This window comes from Alosa pseudoharengus, unplaced genomic scaffold (assembly GCF_046254945.1).
Source record: "Alosa pseudoharengus isolate Yale_2024_CS ecotype anadromous, Long Island Sound unplaced genomic scaffold, YU_APseudo_1.1 YU_APseudo_1.1_scf_6, whole genome shotgun sequence".
NCBI lineage: Eukaryota > Metazoa > Chordata > Actinopteri > Clupeiformes > Clupeidae > Alosa > Alosa pseudoharengus.
In genome coordinates this window covers 3,223,139-3,236,477 of record NW_027468848.1, presented here as the reverse complement: position 1 = coordinate 3,236,477, position 13,339 = coordinate 3,223,139, and the positions used below count along the sequence as shown (strand labels likewise).

Below are 13,339 nucleotides of genomic sequence, written 5' to 3'. Positions count from 1 at the left end.
GGACAAAAAGCTGAAATGCGTCTTCATAATATTTAAAGACATGACCAAGAGAGTGAGAGCAGAGAGCTGCCTTTTAAAATCGGCTCGAGCACGAAAACACAACGACATGACCACAGGGTCTGACCGGGGGCGGGCGGAGGTTAAGGAATCCTGGGATAGGATCAGGAGGGTCGGAACAGAGCGAGGGTCACATGGTATAGAGGCTACTAAATCATCATCGTCCGTAAAGTTCTCTCGTTGTCAGTGTTAGTGTCTCTCACACTAGATCACACACAGAGGGGTTTGTTTGTCGTACGTCTCCCTTCGTCCACTTCTCTCTCCTCCTCTTCTCCCTCTCCTCGTCCTGTGGTTGGTCGGTCGGTCGGTCGGCCGGGCTCACTGGTTGTCCTCCCTGGTGGGGCGGATCTTCATCTCGGTGAACTTGAGCGAGTACTGCCAGCCGGTCCAGGAGGACCACTCGATGCCGTCGGCGTAGGACGTGTGCTGCCCGCGCAGGTACTGGCCGTTTAGGTTGGACGTGTGGCAGTTGCGGTACCACCAGGCGCCCTGGTAGAAGGCGGCGCAGTTGTTCTCCGAGTGGTCGTTGTCCACGTCCTTGGTGGTGAACTTCATGCCGTTGTGCTTGAGCAGAGAGTCACCTGCAGAGAGAGAGAGAGAGAACGAAAGAGAGAGAGAGAGAGAGAAAACGAGAAAGAGAGAAAGATTAAGAACTTGTTTATTTTAAATAATGTTCTGACATGATTATACCAATAAAACAGAAGCAGCATTAAACTCCCCTATGAACAGTATAGCACTGATACTCTTTTGAACAGTATAGTATAAATACTCTTTTGAACAGTATGGTATTGATACTCTTTTGAACAGTATAGTTTTGATACTCTTTTGAACAGTATAGTATAAATACTCTTTTGAACAGTATAGTATAAATACTCTTTTGAACAGTATAGTATAAATACTCTTTTGAACAGTATGGTATTGATACTGTAGCGTCGGTGGATGTACATGTCTAACGTTGAATGAGTGTCTCCCAGAATGCAGTGCGAGTGAATGCTAGAATGTGTAATGTCGGTTATAATAGTTGTAGTTACGTTTACCAGACATGTGGACTCGAGTCACATGACTTGGACTCGAGTCAGACTCGAGTCATGATTTTAATGACTTCAGACTTGACTTGATAAAATTCGGCATGACTTGCGACTCGACTTGGACTTGAATACTATTCACTCGAGACTTGACTCGGACTTTGCCTCTTTGACTTGTGATGACTTGACATGTCTCGAATCAAAAACTAAATGTCCTGATCGTGGACCAGTCACCCCAGAGACGCTTTCCCTCCGCGACTAAAAAAAAAATAAAATAAAAAAATAGCGGAGACAAGCGGCCAGAGCACAGGTCAGTGCTGCGGCTACCCCCACACGCGTTACACACTGTGTGTAGGGCACCAAGAGACAGAGGAAGGACCAACATTTAGCCAATCACTAGTAGCTTTAATGCAAACTGATTTGCACTCTTGTTAGAGAACGTTTCATGTCAAAATGCTCCAACAGCATGTTACATAAAGATGATACTTTTCGAGTCCTCTCCATTAAGATCCAACTTGAACTTATGCTAGCCTATTTGAGAACGCATCTAAGCATGCACGAGAGGGAGAGAAAACTAGTAGTTTCCAGCTGGCTTGTCATTGTTAATGATGATTGATTACTTGTTTTAAATATAAGAAACGTATAAAAGGAAATCGTGAAGTCAACAAATATGAGATTAGAGGAGATTGCGAATTTATCCGGTTCTCACTAGCCTACTGTTATAAACTATGAGATCCAGGTCACTATGACATACTAGCAGCACTCACTGTGATTTGGAAAGTGGACAAGAATATGAAGAGTTGTCTTTGCCTTTGTGTAATGGAACTGGTGAGTCTTGAAGTATCCTATGATTTATTTAACACATTCCACTCAGCTACTGTAGCTAGGTGGCTACTGGCTACCAGGCTCATAATTAACTTTTAATTGCAAACAGAAAATGTCAAGCGAGCATCATGTCATACATGCTTCTTTTTCCAAAGGAATGAAAGCTATTTGTGCCAACTTAATATCATGCTTATCATTGTTAATATTGTGCTATACATGTGGCACAAATGTTTGAGTTTGAGGACTAGCCATAGGCTATAATTGAATGGAGCTGGTAAAAAAAGATCATTATGAGAACGTGTGGACAGTGGCACACAATGGGCTTAAAGTGACAGTGCACAATTTACAAATGAGATAAACAGCATCAAATGTGTAGTATTTCTTAAGAAATTAATACTTTAAAACAAAATTACTGTCATTATTTTCTTTTACTTAAATAATATAGAAGTGTTGACCTTGGCTTCCCTTATGAGTCGCCACTGGCAGACAGCCTAATAAATAGTTTGCAGGCAAATCCTAGCGCAGTGAACTGCCATCAGTCAAATTATTACTCATCCTTACAGTGGGCTCCGCAATTTGGAAAAACAATATATATATATTTGCAGCTGTGCTGAGTGTCATGTAGCTATCCGTTTTGTACAGATTACTCAGGTATGCACATATGTATATTACACAGGTATTTCGTATGTCATATTTCGTAAAAGATTACAAGACAGAAACATTGAACATATTTTAATCTGTATTTATAAAAAAAATACTGTGGATTAGATGGAAGTGCTAAAATTATGATCGATAGTCTAATAATGGCATTATTAAGTGAAGAGTACCTGATGACTTGTTCAGGACTTGAAAGAGATTGGGACTTGGACTTGGACTCGACTTGGCTTTGATGTGACTTGGACTTGGACTCGACTTGCCCTTCTCTGCTTTTACTTGGGACTTGACTTGGACTTGACTGTTAAGACTTGGGACTTACTTGGGACTTGCCAAACAGTGACTTGGTCCCACCTCTGACGTTTACCATGTTGTGTATTTGTTAGCGTGTTAGTCTCTTTAGTTGTACCTCATGTGTTTATCCTCGTGTTGATGTGTGTGGTAAACCCTTATTGTGTGTAGCATGTGCGGCTGAGACTACCCCTGTGTTGCCCTATGTAGTTGTCTGTGTACGTCCGAGTCTTCCTGTTCCAATAAATGGCCGGCCTGGCCAAAGGTGAATCTTGTCTGAGGGTGAGATCGCTACAATACTCTTTTGAACAGTATAGTATAAATACTCTTTTGAACAGTATGGTATTGATACTCTTTTGAACAGTATAGTTTTGATACTCTTTTGAACAGTGCATAAGATACGCAGTATTCTAGCTCTCCCTCTCACTTTAAAAAAGCATCTGTCTATCATGACCAATTTCATATGACATTCCAGACGACCCTAACCTTCCAAAGCGAGAGAGAGTTACAGAAACAATGAGAGAGAGAGATGTCAGGGGTGGACAAGTCCGACTTCAGAAGGGAACTTACACCAGAGCCCCTTCTGAAGTGTCTGTAGCAGCGTGAACACTAGTATCAACACCAGGAAACACACACACACACACACACAAGCACCCTCAGACAGAGTATCAACACCAGGAAACATCCAATCATTGAAACCGGAGCAAGAAGAATGCGCAGCTGTGTTCACTATATGCAAAGACACTGTTTCTGTACTGTCATTAGAGTTTGGGGAAAGGCATAAATATCAACGTACACCAGTGGCAAGTAGAATGTATAGCAATCCTATAGCGGTCAATACCACCATGGTTGAAAAATCCAAAGTCTATGCCCATTAGGATGCAATGACTAGACACTGATCCTCACTGGAGCATGGCCAGAGCAGACACACACACACACACACACACACACACACACACACACACACACACACACACACACACTGATCCTCACTGGAGCATGGCCAGAGCAGATCTATCCACACAGTGAAGGCCCACTCTGGACACCAGTGACGAGAGACCAGCGAGTGCGGACTATATTGGTGTCCGGCAGTTTCTACCCCGAAAAAAATTATAGATAGAAATAGAAATTCTGATTGCTAAACACACCATTTTAATGCATTTTGGGAGGGACAGAACAAGCAGCGCCCCTCATATGTGTGGCTCATGTGACATGTAGGCCTACATGATCTACCTATCACTTCACTATTTGACACTACCCTACATGGAGACATATCTCATGTTATAAATCAAAAAATCATTTCAGAAATTATGTTTTGTGCATATGGGTTAGCAGGCTACAATAAATTGCCCTAACAAACAGCAGCCTAATTTCGAGGTATCACTAATACCTATTAAATAAATGTAAAGGACACAGAATAGTGACAGAACTGTAAGCTCAAATTCAAAAACGTTTGAAGTCTACCCAAACAAAGGGAATATAAATAAATTGTGTTGCATATAGCCAGCTTAATTAATGTCAATTTAAAGATTATGATTAGCAGTCTATATGCTTTTTCCATTGATACAGAAAGCCACGTTGTTGTTTAAACTATTGTTGCTTCTAGCCCACGTTACCTCCAGTTTCACTTGCTGCAGGGACACACACATTGCATGAGCGCTCTAAGGGTTCTATTTGAGTTCTACATGCTGGAAATCTTAGTTCTCAGATGTAGAACTCAAATGTGTCTTGACGCCTCCGTTTGTAAGATCAAAATAAGATGTTCTAAATGGAACGCGATTGTATTTAAGACGTAGCACTACGACACACACATTGACAGTGAAATCAGATCAGACGTGTGAAGCACCAGGCATAACTTAATTTCGCGGCTACGTGGACCAGTAGGTTAATTGTTGAGGAGGCCCATAGTTTGAGAAAAGCTGCAGATCATAGACAGAGAAAGCATAATGCTCTGAGAACAGTAGCCAAAGGTCTTTCTGCACAAACAAGTGCCTTGGTGCGCGCACCCCTGCTTTCACTTTGACTCTCTGCATTTATACATTGTGACAAAAACTGTCAGTCAGACAGTGAATTTTGGTTTACTAAATTAGCATAATGCGGTAACAATTATCATTTCAATATTGTAAATCTGAAATCTGCTCACTGCAGACGTTATAATGCAGACCCAGCAGCAGCACATGTTGAAAGATGCACACTTTGAATTTGATCAGAGCCGTCAGGTTCTTCACTGGCTAACTTGATGTGATTGGCTGGATGACCGTTCAATAAAATCAACAGACCTATTTGTGTCTCTTTGTGTGTGCGTTATGGTAGATACGGTTCCAACTCTTTACGGGAGCGTTTATTTCCATATTTTACTTTCATTTTAATCTGACAAAAAGTGTGGGGGATAGAATCGTGTTCCAGCAAAAGTGTGTACGTTATAACACCCACATCCCCCACGCTTGCTACGCGCCTGAACACCAGTGACCACAGAGATAGAGAGAGAGAGAGAGAGAGAGAGACCAGCGAGTGTTGGATGGACACCAGTGACCACAGGTGAAATAACAATCAGCAATGCAAATCATTTCAACAAGCGACAGGTCACAAGAGAATCACCAGCAATGTGTACGCAGGTTAAGCAAGAGGAGAGAGAGAATGAGGGAGAGAGAGGAGAGAGAGAAGAGGAGAAAGAGAGAATGAGAGAGAGGATGAGGGAGAGAGAGGAAAGAGAAGGAGAAAGAATTAGAGGACAATGAGAGAGAGGAGGAGAGAGAGAAGGAGAGATAATAAGAGAGATGAGAGAGAGAGGAGAGAGAATTAGAAAGAGGAGAGGAGAGAGAATGAGAGAGAATTAGAAAGAGGAGAGGAGAGAGAGAATGAGAGAGAGAGAGGAGGAGATAGATTGAGCAGAGAGAGAAAACTTGTTTTTGTCCTGCACTCCACTCTGCTCTGCATGTGCCAACGTCTAGCGTAAGTGACCCTCACTGGGCACAATGTGCCAACGTCTAGCGTAAGTGACCCTCACTGGGCACAATGTGCCAGCGTCTAGCGTAAGTGACCCTCACTGGGCACAATGTGGAGAGGAGGAGGAGTGAACAGAGACGAGAGCGGCGGCACAGAGGAGCATTAATCACTTAATCATTAATCCTCAGAGTGAGGAGCAGAGGAGCGCTATAGAGGAGAGGAGGAGCAGAGGAGTGCTATAGAGGAGAGGAGGAGCAGAGGAGCGCTATAGAGGAGAGGAGAGGAGGAGCAGAGGAGTGCTATAGAGGAGAGGAGGAGCAGAGGAGTGCTATAGAGGAGAGGAGAGGAGGAGCAGAGGAGTGCTATAGAGGAGAGGAGAGGAGGAGCAGAGGAGCCCTAAAGAGGAGAGGAGAGGAGGAGCAGAGGAGTGCTATAGAGGAGAGGAGAGGAGGAGCAGAGGAGCCCTAAAGAGGAGAGGAGAGGAGGAGCAGAGGAGTGCTATAGAGGAGAGGAGAGGAGGAGCAGAGGAGCCCTAAAGAGGAGCGAGCCTACAGACCTGAGCTCACCTCACCTCCTCAGGAATCCCTCCTAGCTGTCAGCTATCATCATGAGACACTGCAATGGTCAAGAGTCCCTCCCCACATCATATGACACTGCAATGGTCAAGAGTCCCTCCCCACATCATATGACACTACAATGGTCAAGAGTCCCTCCCCACATGAGAAAGAGAGAGAGGGAGAGAGAGAGAGGGAGGGAAGACTGGATGGAAAGAAGAGAGAGAGAGAGAGGGAGAGAGAGAGAGAGGGAGAGTAGGAAATAAGGGACAGCACATAACACCTCACAGCTCAACTCCTCTCTCCAGGACTCAGACATCCATCACTGTGGAGAGGAAAGAGGATTGAATTGGATGAACCGGCACAGAGGTAAGAGCTCTCACCTTACACACACACACACACACACACACACACGCACACACGCACACACACACACACACACACACACACACACACAGCAGTCATAACTACAAGTAATACCATACTACCATACCTTAATCCTTTAATCTACATATCTTTTCTTAAAAACATATGGGAGACATCTATTACTGGACAACACACTGCTGAGACACAGAGAGAGAGAGAGAGAGAGAGAGAGAGAGAAAGAGAGCGAGAGAGATTTTAAACCATACTTTATTCCAGTTTTACAAAACCAAAAACAGGGCAATCAATCACTCTTTGTCATCACAAAGTAGAGATATGAAAAAGATAATAAAACCATTTTTATAAAAGATGGCTAAAAAGCTATTCATTTTCAGTCACAGTGCAAAGTGCTTGTTTGGTACACCACACCTCCTCAAAGGTTTCCAGATTTTGCCTTAACTTATAAAACCGGAAGTCAACCAAAAATCTGGCTTTAACCAGGGCAGGAAACAGAACAACAACATTAGTTCCTGGTAGGTTTTCCACCTTATTCCTCCTTGTGATATAAATAGCCATTTTGGCTTGCCTCAGGATAAAATTCAGAAGTTTGCATACATTTTGTCTTTTTTTGACATATTTAAAACCAAGGACAAACATCTCTGTGGAGAACTCTTCACTGAAAGCACAAAATAAACCTTGTAGCGTGCAAAACAAAGGTTTTAACCTTAAACAAAATGAAAAAGCATGAAAGACAGTTTCCCCTTGATAGCAGAAAGGACATTCCTGACTAGCATTTGTGTTTATCACTGAAACAAAAGCATTGACAGCCACTGCTCCATGAAGAATTCTCCACTGTAAGTCACCCACTCTCTTAGCCAATGGTGGTTTGTACAGTGCTCTCCATTCGGGCCTCACCCCACTATTCAGTTTGAGAACAGCGCTCCAGGGAGTGTCAGCCCTGCTCTCTAAACCTTTCCTATTAAACACCTTTACACAGGCATGTTACAGCTGTTTCCCCGTGACCATATTCAGCAACATAGTGTTTGGGCTCCTAGATGTTAAAAGTGGACCTGTACACCCATCCAAATTGGGTGAAATTACCAGCCTAGGAAAAGGGTCCAGTTGGTCAGGACGACACACCCCTGAACAATAGTCCACAAGTAGCTTAGTTTCATCCAAGGTGCAGGCAGCACGCCATTTTTCCAGGAGCTGCGACACAACCCGAAGTGACCTCAGTCCCATGGAATCAGCAAGCCCCCTCCTATTCCCAAAGTGTGGCCCTGTCCGGTCAACTACATCTTTCAAAGTGAAGGATCTTGGCACCACACAGCATCTTCTGAAGCGAAGGGAAATTGGCTGAGGAGATATCCAGACGTGCACCTCCAACCACAGGCTCTCTCAGGAGTCAATATAAGGAGACTGCAGGACCAAACCTTTTGACATTAAACAAGGCCCAAACTTTCAAGCAACTACGATAAAATGGTGGCAGATTTGAACACACCATTGCATCTGGTCTCATCAAAAACAAGGATTTGTCCCCAAATTCCCACCCATTTTCAATATTGCACAGCTCAAACACCTCCATGCAACATTTGTAGGCCCTGTCAAGAGCCTTTTTACAAACTGCAGTCTAAAAGCTGCAGTCCTACTATGCAAGTGTATGAGGCCCTGCCCCCCCTCATCCTTAGGCAAAAACAGAACAGATTGAGGTATCCAATGCAGCCCATCCCAAAGAAAATTCCCCAAAACAGACTGAATTTTTTGCAACAGGTCAGGTGGAGGGTCTACGCAGGCTAGTCTATGCCAGAAGGACGATGCTACCAGATTGTTAATGATAAGTACCCGTCCCCTGTATGACATTTTTGACAATAGCCACTTCCATCTTTCAAGCCTTCCATTAATCCGCTCAACTGCCCCCTCCCAATTCTTCTCCATAATTTTATCATTCCCCAGAAAAACACCCAAATACTTGAAAACATCTTTCCTCCAGTTCAAATGATCTGGGAGACTGGGCACTCCCTCCACCCATTGACCCAGCAATAGAGCCTCACTTTTTGACCAATTAACTTTGGCCGATGAGAGTAACTCAAACACCTTAAGAATGTCAACAACCATCTCTATATCCCTTCCCCCACTAATAAGAAAGACTATGTCATCAGCATAGGCTGACAACCGAAGAGGTACATTACATCCAGGCACAGATACACCCTTCAAAGTTAGTCTTATTTGCTGCAAAAGAGGCTCTATTGCTAAAGAGTATAGCATACCAGAAAAAAGGGGAGCCTTGCCTTACCCCTCTGCCAACTTTAAAAGGAGCACCTAAACCACCATTGACTTTGAGAACACTCTCCACAACATTGTACAGAACCCTGACCTTCTGAATGAAGCCTTCACTGAATCCAAAGGCATATAAAGTGTCCCAAAGATAGCTGTGCTCCACCCTATCAAAAGCTTTCTCTTGGTCTAAAGAGACCAAACCCACATCAAGCCCCAAAATTTTAGCCATGTCTATGACATCACGGACTAAAGAAACATTATCAAAAATTGATCTACTGGGAATACAGTATGTTTGGTGCGGATGGATGACCTGATCTATCACCCTACATAATCTGTTAGCCAGTGCTTTGGACAGCAATTTATAGTCACTACACAGGAGCGACACGGGTCTCCAGCACTTTATATCAGTGAGATCCCCCTTTTTAGGTAGAAGCGTGAGGACTGCCCTACGACAGCTCACGGGCAGAAGTCCTTTAGCAAGACTGTCATTAAGCACTGCAAGCAAATCCTCCCCCACCTCAGACCAAAAAGACTTATAAAAGTCTATGGGGATTCCATCCAGGCCAGGGGCCTTGCCACACTCCATACCTTTAAGGGCCCTCTCCAGTTCCTCCAACGTCAGAGCGGAATCAAGTTCAGCCAAGGATTCCTCTGAAACCTGAGGCAATCCCCTCAAGAACACACTGTAAGCCTGTACACCGCTTAGTTCCGCTTAGTTCGCTCCCGTAAAGATCTTTATAGAACTGTGCAGCTCTATTTTGAATATCATGCACACTGGTCAAAAGTGTTCCAGACTCAGATTGCAAAGAATGAATGCATTTCCTCTGGCCATTTTTCTTCTCCAAGCTAAAGAAAAACTTTGAGGGCACATCCATCTGATCCACACACTGAAAACGTGAACGGACCAACGCTCCTTGTGCATTAACACCTAGCAGCTCAGATAAGGCGCCCTTCTTGGTTGCCAAATTGTCAATGTCATCATGATCCCCAGTAGAGTAAGCCAAGTTCTGAATTTCTACTAACTCTGCTTCCAACATTTCAATTGACCAGGTTCTGTCACTTGTGATATTTCGAGTGTACTGTTTACACAGTTGTTGGATTTGTAATTTGCCAAAATCCCACCACTGTTGTAAGGAGATAAAAGATGCCTTGCATTCACAAAAACCATCCCAGAAAGCTTTAAAAACATCTCTAAATTCCTTATCATGGGTTGGTGGTGTTGAAATGCCAATAAGCACTCTTAGGCTTCACTGAGCTCAGGAACCCACTGCACACAACCAAACTATGATCTGAATAGCTTACAGGAGTAATAGCACAGTTCTTAAAAATATTAAGATGATGTTTAAAGCAGTAAAACCTGTCAAGCCTTGCTAAGGAAATCATATTACTATGGACATGAGTCCAAGTATATTGTCTTTGATCCATGTGAAAATTCCTCCACACATCACTTAGGTCATGTGTCTGCATACATTGACTAAGCTTTCTGCGTGAAAGCATATGCGGCTCAACATGATTCCTGTTCATGTCCTGCTCTGTGCAGTTAAAATCCCCCCCAATAAACAATATTCATCACCATTGCATCTAGCTAAAACAGTAGACAATGTTTCTAAAAATGCCACTCTTTCTGCTGCTGTAGTTGGTGCATAGACACAAACAAAAACAAAAACACGATCCCCAAAGACAGCTCTAACTTTTAGCAATCTTCCCTCTATAACTTCCACCACCTCATAAGAAATGGGAGTAAAGCTCTTTGAAAAAAGACATGCGACTCCCCCACTAACGTTGGAGTTGTGACTCAAAAGAGAAAGACCCTCCCACTCTAGAGCCCAATCAGTCGCGTTCCTTGCATCGCTGGTCGTCTCTTGCAAGAGCACGACATCTAGACGCTTAATACGTGACAGGAGTCGAAACTGGGCTCTTTTCAAGGGATCCCTAGCCCCATTAATATTTAGGGAAGCTACACAAAATCACCCATCAAACACAAATGAAAAAGAAAAAGAAAAATAAGTTGCATAATTAAACACATGATGCTGCTTGACTCTGATTAAACACATGATGCTGCTTGACTCTGATTAAACACATGATGCTGCTTGTTTGGGACATGCTGCCTTCTTTGATTTACCGTCCTTACCCAAAAGTGTATCAGGGTTAGAAAAAAGCCCGTCAGAAATGAACTGCTTTGTTCTGGCCATGAATTGTTCAATATCAGGGAAAAAGCTGTCGATCTGAACATTTCTAACATGCTTCGTTTCTTTCAGAAATGTTTTAATGTCCTGCACAGTGTATTCTTGAGTAGGGTAACCGCTCATGCGCAAACTACAGTCCACACTACAGTCAGAATCACTTTCTACCGAAGCGGGTTTATTTTGTCCTCGCGCAAGTTTCTTTTTTGCCTTCACGGTCTCATCACTTTGTGTTCGCTTTTGACCTTGTTGGGGCATTTTAAAAACAGGTTCAACCTCAGCTTCCATTTGAGAACCTTCGTCCCCTGAATCAATCCCATCTGTCAGATCATCATCTTCCCCTGCTACGCTATTCTGGGAAAAATCTACGCTTTCGTGTTCAGCCTGGGCTGCATATTCCCCTGCTGGCTCCGCAAGGGTAGGCCCACACGGGAGGCTCACCTCGGCAGAGGAACTTTCCTCCCCTCCCTCTGCCTGAACACCACTAGCTTCTGCACCCTCTCCATTGGGAACATTAATACTGGGGGGCTGTTCGTTATTGGATTCGCCCTCGCCTTCAGCGGGAGTGCCTGTACCGTTTGGGCAAGCCCGCACTAGGTGGCCAACCTGGCCGCACCCAAAGCACTTCATTTGACAGGAGGACACATACACCAAATAATGAAAACCCTCTACGGGCACATTCAGAGTAAAATCTATATCCTTTAATATCATATGCACCTGACGTCTGAACGACACAATATGCTTAAGGAGTGGATTGCTACTTGAAATCGCTATCTTCCTTATCGGTGATACTAATTTGCCATGACGGGAAAGAGATTCAATTAGGATTTCATCTTTAATAAAGGGCGGAATGTTGGAAATAATTAGTTTTTTAGAGGGTGATGATAAAGGTAGCACTGGGGTGAAAACACCATCAATTACTACTCCCCTTTCAATCACATCATTTGCCAACTCTACCGTCTCGAGAAACAAAACAACAGCCCTGTTCATACGAGCCGCGGAAAGGATTTTGTCGTGAACGACCATCTCACCAACAGCCAAGCTACATTCTTCAACGCTGGCATTAGCTGTTATTTTAATGGCATGTCGCCGTGTTAAGGACCCAAACACTCCTGTACCTAAGGCCGCCATGCTCCCAGGTGGGGGCAGACGCCTCGGTATAAGTAGCAAACGGAGCGAACTACTCACAGCAACCCACCCAACCTTAACCTTAAACCCAAACCAAACCACCCAAACAAAGAAAAAAATATAAAAGTAAGTAAAGGTAGAGAAAGCAGTGAAAAAAGACACAGCGGCCACACTCACGCGTCTCACTCGCAGCACTCACACGTCTCACTCACAGCACTCACACGTCTCACTCACAGCACTCACACGTCTCACTCACAGCACTCACGCGTCTCACTCACACGTCTCACTCACAGCACTCACGCGTCTCACTCACACGTCTCACTCACAGCACTCACGCGTCTCACTCGCAGCACTCACACGTCTCACTCACAGCACTCACACGTCTCACTCACACGTCTCACTCACAGCACTCACGCGTCTCACTCACACGTCTCACTCACAGCACTCACGCGTCTCACTCGCAGCACTCACGCGTCTCACTCACACGTCTCACTCACACGTCTCACTCGCAGCACTCACGCGTCTCACTCGCAGCACTCACACGTCTCACTCGCAGCACTCACGCGTCTCACTCACAGCACTCACGCGTCTCACTCGCAACACTCACGCGTCTCACTCGCAGCACTCACACGTCTCACTCACAGCACTCACGCGTCTCACTCACAGCACTCACACGTCTCACTCACAGCACTCACGCGTCTCACTCACAGCACTCACGCGTCTCACTCACGCGTCTCACTCGCAGCACTCACAGCACTCACACGTCTCACTCACACGTCTCACTCACAGCACTCACACGTCTCACTCACAGCACTCACACGTCTCACTCACACGTCTCACTCGCAGCACTCACAGCACTCACGCGTCTCACTCACAGCACTCACGCGTCTCACTCGCAGCACTCACAGCACTCACACGTCTCACTCACGCGTCTCACTCACACGTCTCACTCACAGCACTCACGCGTCTCACTCGCAGCACTCACGCGTCTCACTCGCAGCACTCACACGTCTCACTCACAGCACTCACGCGTCTC

At 44.7% G+C, this 13,339-nt stretch overlaps 1 protein-coding gene across 1 annotated transcript in view; it reads right to left on the bottom strand.

The window, feature by feature from the left end:
- Positions 1-375: 375 nt before the first annotated feature.
- fibcd1a (fibrinogen C domain containing 1a) overlaps positions 376-13,339 on the bottom strand; it is a 118,665-nt gene continuing 105,701 nt past the window's right edge. Inside the window, exon 7 of the mRNA XM_076269814.1 lies at positions 376-638. Within this exon, the coding sequence (XP_076125929.1) occupies positions 376-638 (263 nt within the window). The remainder of the gene's footprint in view (positions 639-13,339) is intronic.